The 10354-nt window shown below is 42.7% G+C and overlaps 1 protein-coding gene across 1 annotated transcript; it reads right to left on the bottom strand.

The window, feature by feature from the left end:
* Positions 1–6522: 6522 nt before the first annotated feature.
* Positions 6523–8515, bottom strand: LOC119348988 (cytochrome P450 71A1-like). Its single transcript, XM_037616998.1, has 2 exons — positions 7496–8515; positions 6523–7324 (listed from the first exon to the last, which is right to left on the bottom strand). Exons 1-2 carry the CDS (start codon positions 8411–8413, stop codon positions 6716–6718), a joined length of 1527 nt encoding a protein of 508 aa, XP_037472895.1. The 5' UTR covers positions 8414–8515; the 3' UTR covers positions 6523–6715.
* Positions 8516–10354: the final 1839 nt, after the last annotated feature.

Here is a 10354-nt window from a genome sequence, read left to right as displayed (position 1 = left end):
CCTTCTCTAGATTTCCTAAAACGGAAATCAATTTCTTCTCCTTTTCTCAATCTCGGGCCAAATTCCATCGGACCATTAGATACGTTCTACCATTTGAATTGTTCACATATCTTACTCATACTTCTTTCACACGTACATTATTTATTAGACAAATCCACCAATACATGTATATGTACATCTCTCTTCTCTTCCCTGAGTTGAGCCACTGTTGTTTTTTCCTGTCTAAGTAGCAAGGGCCTAGCCCATCTATGTTTTTTTTTCTCTCTTCCTTTTCCTTCCTCATGGGCCTGGCCAATCTGGCCCGTCTCTCCCAACCTAGCGAACCTCCTCTCCTTCCTGTACGTTCACAAGTCACAGAAGAGGAGGAAACCTCAACAGCCACGATCCCTCCTCTCCTCTTAATTCCCATCAATCCCATCAGTTACCAAAAGTGAAGCCATCATATTCAGCGCCTCCATCTTCTCTTCCATTCACGTAGCACTCCTGCCCTCTTCCTTCCTCCTCTCTCTAAGAACTCTCCCTGAACTTTGAAGCTCCATAGACGCCGGTGCTCGTTCCCAGTGATGTAGACTATCTCCATCAGCTCCCTTGCGCCCTAAGGTTCATCTCCACACCATGAATCCATTCAGAGAAGAAAGAACGTGATCCGTCGACCACACGCGAAGAATTCAGCATGTTCGTCTACACTTGTTCATCGAGTTCGTCGGATTGATTCGTCGCGCTCGGTGAGCTTCTATCCAATTCCTTTTGTGCACCTTTAAAATATCACTTAAGTCATCTCCTAGACATCATGGTTCCTCCTATTTTTAGCGTTGGTCGCGTTGATGCTATCCGTCGCATAAACCGTAGGTCATGGTCATATGTCCATCGCTTTTGTTCATCGTTTGATCTTGACCACAATAGGGGAAATGTTTTATATGGTTGTAGCAATCCCATAGTGGAGTTAGATTACTTGTTTGGTTAATCGAGTTTTATTATAGATTTTTGGTTGTTGCTCGGACTATTTATTAATATGTTATTTTCTTGCGTTCTCGATACGGGTAGGAGTGTGAGCTACCTATCTCATAATTTGTGTGTGTCATATGGTTTACTAGATTTAGTTTACTCTTGTTTAAATTGATAAAATAGTTGTACATCGTTTCGGCTCGATAATTTGTGGTAGTATGTATTTCCCTTTTATGCATGCATACTAATATTTATATTTATGAATTATAGTCATGTGTAGTATTTTGTGTTTTTAATATAGATTGATTTTGAGTTACTAAACATCATATAATTTTGTAGTCATGTGTTATGCAAGTGTACAAGTTTTTGTGAATGTTTACCACACGTAGAAGTTGATTGGTGTATTTGATTATCATTGTTCGTACATGCTTGTCGGGTGTTATTATTTTAATTAGATTTAGATCATTATTAGTGAAATATTTTATTTATTATTTAGTAGTATTTGGTGTTGTTTATTGTTCTATATTGAGAATGGGTACACATTTTTGGTGATATCTCCATGCGTAGACCATTGTAGAATTATTGTCTTTGCCTGATTTCTTTAATTGTGAAATACTTAATGTCTCGACTATTTAATTTTGTTTAGCATGGCGTTATCATAGAATGGTTTACATATTCATTTTCATCCATGTCACATGTTGGTTTTAAATCATGCCTTGTCTAAGATAGATGTTTAAATATTTTTGCATGTGTGTTGTATAGTTGTGATGTCATGCCATGTTGTAGGATATGATGTTTATTTTATTTGTGTGTGGTATCTAGTCGTTTATACTAGTAGTCATAAATTGGTATATTAACTTAGAACATTGCCATGCTTGTGGTGAATTGCTTGGCGTGGAATTATTATTTTGTATGATATGAGAGTGACACATTATTGCATAGTGTTCCTCTTATTTTATAGATGTTTGGCATCCAATATAGTTTAAAGGTTGCATTTCTTAAATTGGTGTTATGTTGATATTGTCAAATCTATGTTTTACTTTACCATTGGTTGTTAATTATCCTAGGTGTTTAATTACCTAGAATGATAGTTGTTCATACTTAGTTGATTGAGATGCCATGTTAGTACTTACTCAAAGTATAATGCATATTTTTGAAGCCTACCATGTGTTATATGATTACTACTTTGTATTATATGGCCAATCTTATGATTAATATTTGCTTGGTAGAGGTACATGTTAGTAGTTTATGATCTCATATATTATAACTCAGTAGGATTCCTTCTTGCTTCAATATCATGCCATGATATTGTGATTGTATAACTAGAGGGCATAGAGTATATGTGTGTGTGTGTATTCATGTATTAGATCATGCCTAGTTGTCCACTATGCAGTTGCAAGTGTAGGTTCTACAACATACGAATGCTTGCCATCTTGTTACTCATTCTAGTATAGAATATTACTTGATATTGTTGATGGCATGATTTAGTGGTTTAAATTGCCTACATGCTTAGTATGATGTGTCCATGTGTTTGCATGTTATAAACAACAATTGTTGTGTGCTACTTTCATGCTTCCATGTTCATGCGTGTCAACTAGTCTCATAGAGTTGTGTCCTATTTCCATGCTTTCTATTTATGTAGTCGATATAAACTAAGTTGGGTGTTTCATTCTATTGTATTGGTATGGCAGTGTGGTATCTCGTGTGATGACCATCCATGTTTACACATCATATGAGTTTATCTGGTTATTGCATTGTTGTATGCCTAGCGTTTGATATGTTTTGTTTACCTTTCTATTGCATTATGATATGCCTAGACATATTTCATGCAAGTAATCTTTCATGTCTTATGGTGTTGCGTGTGTTATGGTTGCTTAGTTAGTTCTTTCTTATAGATGTTTAACTTCATTACATCTTAGTCTTATGAGTGTTTTAATACTTGCTATGACTCTTAAACTTAGGACGAGTCATATGTCATGTCAGTAGAGTTGTGCTTTGATCACACACTCAGTGTGTGTATCATGCCTTGTTATTGTAAGCATGTGGTGATAATAGTATTGCTAGTGGTCATTGGTATTAGTTGTTCTTTATTATTAAGAGCATGTCCTAATTTAGTATCTTCTCTTGATAACTTTTATGTGTGATGCTTGTGTTATTATTTAAGACATCTGTATGTTCCTATACTCACATGCCTTGTGTGAGATGTGTGTTATTATATTAAGTTGTTTAATTAGTTTCTACCATAACATTAGTTGTCTTTTGTTAGATAGATGCTTCCTAATAGCTGCTATGGTTGATGTTTAGACTTTCCTTGTTGTTAACCATTATAAATATTTAGATACTTCTAAATATTTGTTTGTTGTTAATTGTTACGTTTAATCAGCCATGTTGTGCTTGTGTAGTTAAGATGCATAAGATGGTTCCATTTCATGCGTGTTTATAGATTTTTATATAGTTAGTTGAGGTGTGTAGTGGGCACTACTATGTTTAATCGCATAGTTCGAATTAGAACGTTAGTCTTGGTCACCGGGCCTTCCTTAGTCATCTTCAACCTAAACCCCGCCTATCCGTCGAATCCTCTCTAATTACCTTCCAATCGTGCTATCTCCTTTTGGAATCTCCATGTTGATCGATATCTTGCTATCTATCCACTCTTAAATTGTTTTGAATGTTATTTGGATTTGCTATTGCTTTGGTATTTATTGTTTGCTTTTTCTATCATTACAATGAGTAGGGAGTGACGAGGTTGGACATCGACAGAACCAGGTTATCGAAGGACTCAACAACGAAGGCATGCCTCCTTCTTTGATCATTTTTATCCTATGTTTACAAAATTGCATTGTGTTTTATGGTTACTATATGCATGCTATTTTTAATTCTCGTAGCTAGCGTGTCGATTGACACATTACCTTGATCTGCTTGTCGCCTATTCATTTGACACCTGAGTAGAATTATAGTATTCCGGTAGAGTAGAAATGCTTAGCCATGCTTATCCTATAGGTGCTTTGTTGAATGACCTCTGAGTCATTAACAGTTGAGACTTAACGCTGAGCTAGGCCAGCTGGCCCTTGTTGACCTTCTCTATCCTCTTCTACTCTGGTGAAACTTACCATCTGAATACTGGTGCGGCGACAGCTGAATCAAGGATTGAAGGAGCGATTGGCTGCCCTTCACGAGCTGAAGGGGGCAATCCGTCGTCCGTGCCGCATGAGGCCTAATAAGTCTTGGATTTGAAGATTGTGATAACAGTACAACCACATGCTATATGGGCACTGGCTTGGTTAATTAGTTAGTTCACTCTTATTGTCGTCATCGCCGTACCGCAGATGGGATAGCTACCTTGCAAGGAGTATCCTCGGCACAAAAGGGGGGCCCGGACTGTGAACTGCGGTTACGTCCGTGTTGAAACCTAGTGGGCTTGGCACAGTAAGTTTGGTCTAATGAAAGACCTCGTCACAATCTCCCTGCCAGTATACCAAATGGTGTACTACGCCAGCGGCCACTGGTGGCAACAAGTCGGGATTGTGTCGTGTGGGTAAAGTGTACAACCTCTACAGAGTGTAAAACTATTTGAATAGCCGTGTCCATAGTCATGGGCAACACATGAATCTTTCTTGACGTATGGGACCTGTCTTGCTTATTCCCTCTTTGCCCCTATTCTTGAAACCTATGAAGGACGTGAGTTGATCGAGGATCCTCACTTGAAGAAAGATATTATTCTGAAGATAAAACATGTTTTCATCTAAAACCGCTATTATTCAACTACCTTATTTGTCAAACAAAATTAGCTTTATGCAAATGAGCCATACAGCCTTCCTTTGAAGCCACATGTAGCTATTAGGTCCTTCCCCGTGGGAGGCATGTTGAGTACGTAATGTACTCATGGCAATACTTTTGTTGAACAACAGAGTTCCATGAAGACGAAGGTGATGACTATGACAGCTATGGCGATCCGTAGGAGTGAGGTCACATGGACTACATCGACTGCCTGTGGCTGAGATGGAGTCGCTACGCATTGTACTTTCCGCTGCTTTCTGATTGTAATAAATGTCATGAGACATTTCTCTATGTATGCCTTGTGGCAAGATATATTTAAACTTGTAATACCTTTTACGCATTGTGCGATGATATCATTTCGCTGTGTTGTCAACAATGATCCTGGGGTTGACAAATATACACAGGAGGGTCTGGAAGTTAATTCCGGGTTCTCACAGATTATATCTTATAATTTGAAAAAACTTTGCATTTTAATCAAATATTAAATTAGTTTTACAAACGCTCATATATGTAAATAAATTCTCATATAATTTTAAAATTTCCACATTTTGAATAAAATATTCATGTAGTCTATAAATGTGTTCATGCTTTATGTAAAAACTGTATGTTTTCTAAAAAGAAAATGAAAGCCTAGTGCGCCCTTAGATTGCGGATCCTCATATGAATAATATTTGAATCATATAAACATGTTTATCATTCAAAAATATTTTCAATTGAATGAGTATGTTTTAAAATAACATGTGATTTTTTTAAATGATATGAGATTTTTGCATTCTTTTGAAATTATGTTTGTTAGGCAGTCATAAAGATTACTGTACTCTCGATACATGAGAACTCATTGGTTGGAGTGGCATCCGTGCCTAGTCTATAAGCTTTGGTCGGATGTTCGAGTCACATAGTTGGTACTATTTTTGCTGGTTCATTAAATTCCTTTTATTTATACTTCGCAAAATAATCCTTTTATTTATGTTGTTCCGCCTAGTTCATAAAGGTTATGAATCATCATGAAGCAGCAAATGTGAAGTGGACAACCGCAAAAATAAAGTGAAGTGGTCTATTGGCTACCCCAGCATACACTTGACTGGTAGGTCGCCCTTTCTAACCACCACAACGCTAGTATTTTAGTATTTTATAATTATAGTACAAAATTAATTATAGTGCAAGATTATGAATCATCACGAAGCAGCAAATTTGTTAGTTTATCTGTAAGGGCCTTATTGTATGGAAAATATTTCCTGAGGAGTTTCCGCAAAAAAACCAGTTCACACACCCTTGTCTCCGTTGTCCAGTCACTGACAGCGGGTCCCATGCCATGTTGGCGCGCCTCATATGTGTGGCCGACGTATACAAACGTCATTTGAACCGTATATGCAAGTTCATGCCAAGTTATGAAACCAGTTCAATGTATTTTACAAGTTCAGGCACTAAACCGCACATCCGTGGCAAGTTCAAGCACCACTAGTGTATTTACCTCAAAGAAAAATTGCAGATGTTAATATAAGATCTCATGAATATTGTTTTGACTAAGACATAACCGAGTCTCGGGCGACTGAGACTCATCAAGACTGATTTTATTTTATTTTTGGGCGGAAGGTGCATACATGCGCGCAGCGGCATGGTTACGAGCACAATGAAATGTCTAGCTCCTGCTTGCCCACTAGCTTGATGTGATTGGGCTGCCGAGCCAGTTCGATCCAGTGTGCTGCATGAAGTTGGGCCTAACTCGTAACTGCATGGTTGGCCCGGTTAGGATCCATAAACTTATACAGTAGCTTTCAAGTGCATTTTGAAACGAGAATGTTGTTTCAAATAATAGCTTTCACAGCCCGACTTCATAAAAGCCATCGCCACCTCAAATCTACTCCCTCCGTTCCATAATATAAGACATTTTTAGCACTACACTAGTGTTGGAAAACGTCTTACATTACGGGACAGAAGGAGTAGGAAATTAATTAGCAACTACTCAATTACTCCCAACACAGTCCATGTATGCTTACAGAGGTTTTATACCAAGGATCAAGGCAGACTTAAGGCCAGGCGACAAGCCACTGGACTCAACAACCTCAAATGACTCGGGATCCTCGCCATCCGGTAGCTCCCAGTCGAAATGGTACATCATGTTAGCCAGCATGAGCTCTGCGAGGCGTGTCCCAAAGGCAATACCGGGGCACCCCCTCCTTCCCGCGCCGAACGGTAGGAACCGAGGGTCCTTGCCATTGTAGTCGATGGTCCTGCCGAGGAACCTTTCTGGCCGGAACTCTTCGGCGTTCTCCCACGACTCGCCGTCCCTCCCTATGGCCCACGTGTTGACCATGACCCGGGTCTTGGCCGGGATGTCATAGCCGTGTAGCTGTGCATCCTGAATGGATTCGCGTGGGATGAGGAGCGGCACCGGCGGGTGTAACCGCAATGTTTCCTTCATGGCCGCCTGTAGGAGGTTCATCTTTTCCAGCTCCTCCTCGAGGACTCCTCCATGCGCGCCTGCAGCAACCTGTCTCACCTCTGATTGCACCTTTGCCATTTCTCTTGGATTCTTCATGAGCTCGGCCAAGGTCCATTCTATCGTCTTGTAGGTCGTGTCGGTGCCTGCTATGAACATGTCCTGCAACAAGACGAAGATAGGCTAAGAAAATTGTGCTGGCTGCTCCTATAGATCTACGAGTTCTTGTTCTTAATACTCCTCCAACTCAAAAATAAGTGTCTCTAAAATATTTGGACGGAGTGAGTACTTACCAAGATGAAATTCAACAAACGAAAAACAAAAAAAACTTACCAAGATGACTCCCTTCACATCGATCCGATCCAGCTTAAACCCCTGGTCACCATCCTTGGCGATCAAGAGCAAGTCGTCCAGGAGGTCCGGAGCCTCGCCATCGTCCTTTCCTGGGTCCCCCTCGTGCTCCGTGATCGTCCTCTCCATTATACTGTCGAGCTCGGCCGCCGTCCTCTTCACCCTCGCTTGGAGCCCCGTCGCCCAGTCCACCAGCCACCCTAGTCTCGGAAAAACGTCGCTCACGGCGATCGTGCCGAGCAGGTCAGTGAGCTCCTTCATCATGTCGCGGACCATGACCGGCTCCACCCCACCAAGCTTGTTCCCGAACGCAGCCCTGGAGATCACGGTGTAGGTTAAGGTGATGATGAGCTCCGTCACGTTGATTCCCCGACGCCCCTCGTGCGCGCCACTCCCACTCGCCGCGCGGACCCGTCCCACGAAGCGCGCGACCTCCTCCTCCCGGAGAGCGCGGAAGGAGTCGACCCGCTTCATGCTGAGGAGGTGCACCACGGCGATGCGGCGGAGCTGGCGCCACCGCTCGTTGTAGGCGCTGAAGCCGACGTCCCGGCAGCCGTAGAGCGTGCCGCGGGCCGTGTACTGCTGCGGGCGGCTGCAGAAGACGTTGTCCTGGGTCCTCAGCACCGCCTCGGCGAGCGAGGCCGAGGAGACCACGATGGCCCGCACGGAGCCGAGGCGGAGGAGGAGGAGCGGGCCGTGGCGCCGCGCAAGAGCCTCCAGAGTCCGGTGAGGACGGCCCCGCCCGAGCTGGTGCAGGTTGCCGATGATGGGCAACCCAGGCGGCGAAGGCGGCTGCGTGCCCTTTCGGCCATATCCGAAGCCTCTGAGGACGATGGTGAAGCAAGATACCACGAAAAGGAGGCAGAGGACTAGGGTAGAGTCGAGCTCAAGAGATGCCATGAGCGCTAGCTGGCAGAGTGGAGCGGACGCAGCAGGCAGCACTACCACACAGCTAGCGGTGAACTTAAGGCGCGCGTGCCGGCCGTTGCCTGATGTGGAGCGAGATAAGCTGATGCACAGGCTCCACATAAGACAAATTTCGCCTGATATGGATACGCACCGCTGAAGAATGTGCGCCGTGGTGAGAATTAATGTCGGCACGACCGGACACGTATGGAAGCTACACGAAGGACCGGCGCAGCCATGTGTCAGAGCCGCGCATGGAACGACGATCGAGGATGGAGGACGACGGAGTGGCTTGCTAGTACGTGATAACTGCGTGTGTGGTGGTGGTACAGTTCAGGCACTCAGCGGCGGGGGGAGATCCTGACGGAAATCTGCTCTCGAAGCGCGCACCGTGCATATATGCATGGATTGGACATCGACATCATCGACCACCCCGTGGAATCATGCAAGATGCCGACCCGCCGGGGAAGAGGCGTCGACACAATTTTGAGCGCTAGATGCATGGCGTCCCTATATCTCGCCTTTAGCGCGTCTGCCTTCTGACTCGCGGAAGGGGCGAGCTAGTTGGGAAGGCCCACACACGCGGGAGGCCGCAGCCTCTTCTTCCTATTTTTTTTTTTACTTTTTCGGATTCCATTTCACTTTATTTTTGTAATTTCCTTATTATTTTGAAATATTTCAAATATATATATTACAAAAACTCTCTACAAAAAACATTTGAAATTTTTTGAACAAGTATCTAAAAATATTGAATAAGTATTTGAGATTTTTTGAACAAGTATTTAAAAAATGTTGATCATGTTAGGGCATTATTTTCCCCGGTTTGTTTTGGTGATTGATGACAATACGTTTGCGGACTAATCATGTGCATTAAGCTTTTCAGGTTATCGAATATAAGGGCACTATGCGATTGTTACCCCTCGAGGACTTCACTTTAGACGAATTATTTTCCTTCGTTTCTTTTCGGTGGAATTGAGTCATAGGGATAACCGTACTATTAAGAGGGGATCCGTTTCGGAAGAGTATGGGTGGAATCATCAAATTCACATTCTCCTTGCACCCTCGCTTTCTTCCTGCTTCTTTGAAGTTTCCGTGTTGTGCAAAACAAGGGGTGTTATTGTTGGAAATATGCCCTAGAGGCAATAATAAAAGTATTATTATTATATTTCCTTGTTCATGATAATTGTCTTTTATTCATGCTATAACTGTATTATCCGGAAATCGTAATACACGTGTGAATACATAGACCACTATATGTCCCTGGTGAGCCTATAGTTGACTAGCTCGTTGTGATCAACGGATAGTCATGGTTTCCTGACTATGGACATTGGATGTCGTTGATAACGGGATCACATCATTAGGAGAATGATGTGATGGACAAGACCCAATCCTAAGCATAGCACAAAGATCGTGTAGTTCGTTTGCTAGAGCTTTGCCAATGTCAAGTATCTCTTCCTTTGACCATGAGATCGTGTAACTCCTGGATACCGTAGGAGTGCCTTGGGTGTATCAAACGTCACAACGTAACTGGGTGACTATAAAGATGCACTACAGGCATCTCCGAAAGTATCTATTGTTTTATGCGGATCGAGACTGGGATTTGTTACTCCGTGTAAACGGAGAGGTATCTCTGGGCCCACTCGGTAGGACATCATCATATGCGCAATGTGACCAAGGAGTTGATCACGGGATGATGTGTTACGGAACGAGTAAAGTGACTTGCCGGTAACGAGATTGAACAAGGTATCGGTATACCGACGATCAAATCTCGGGCAAGTAAAATACCGCCTGACAAAGGGAATTGTATACGGGATCGATTGAGTCCTTGACATCGTGGTTCATCCGATGAGATCATCGTGGAACATGTGGGAGCCAACATGGGTATCCAGATCCCGCTGTTGGTTATTGACTGGAGAACGTCTCGGTCATGTCTAC

This window comes from Triticum dicoccoides, chromosome 1B (assembly GCF_002162155.2).
Source record: "Triticum dicoccoides isolate Atlit2015 ecotype Zavitan chromosome 1B, WEW_v2.0, whole genome shotgun sequence".
NCBI lineage: Eukaryota > Viridiplantae > Streptophyta > Magnoliopsida > Poales > Poaceae > Triticum > Triticum dicoccoides.
The sequence above is the reverse complement of the archived record's forward strand: the minus strand, read 5'-3'. Positions and strand labels throughout refer to the sequence as shown.

What these genes read in the sequence shown, in the direction of transcription:
- LOC119348988 (XM_037616998.1), bottom strand. Translation starts at nt 8,413, where the DNA reads ATGGCATCTCTTGAGCTCGACTCTACCCTAGTCCTCTGCCTCCTTTTC. An exon ending in ATGTGAAGGGAGTCATCTTG is followed by an intron (nt 7,325 to 7,495) that starts GTAAGTTTTTTT and finishes GTCTTGTTGCAG; the next exon opens with GACATGTTCATAGCAGGCAC.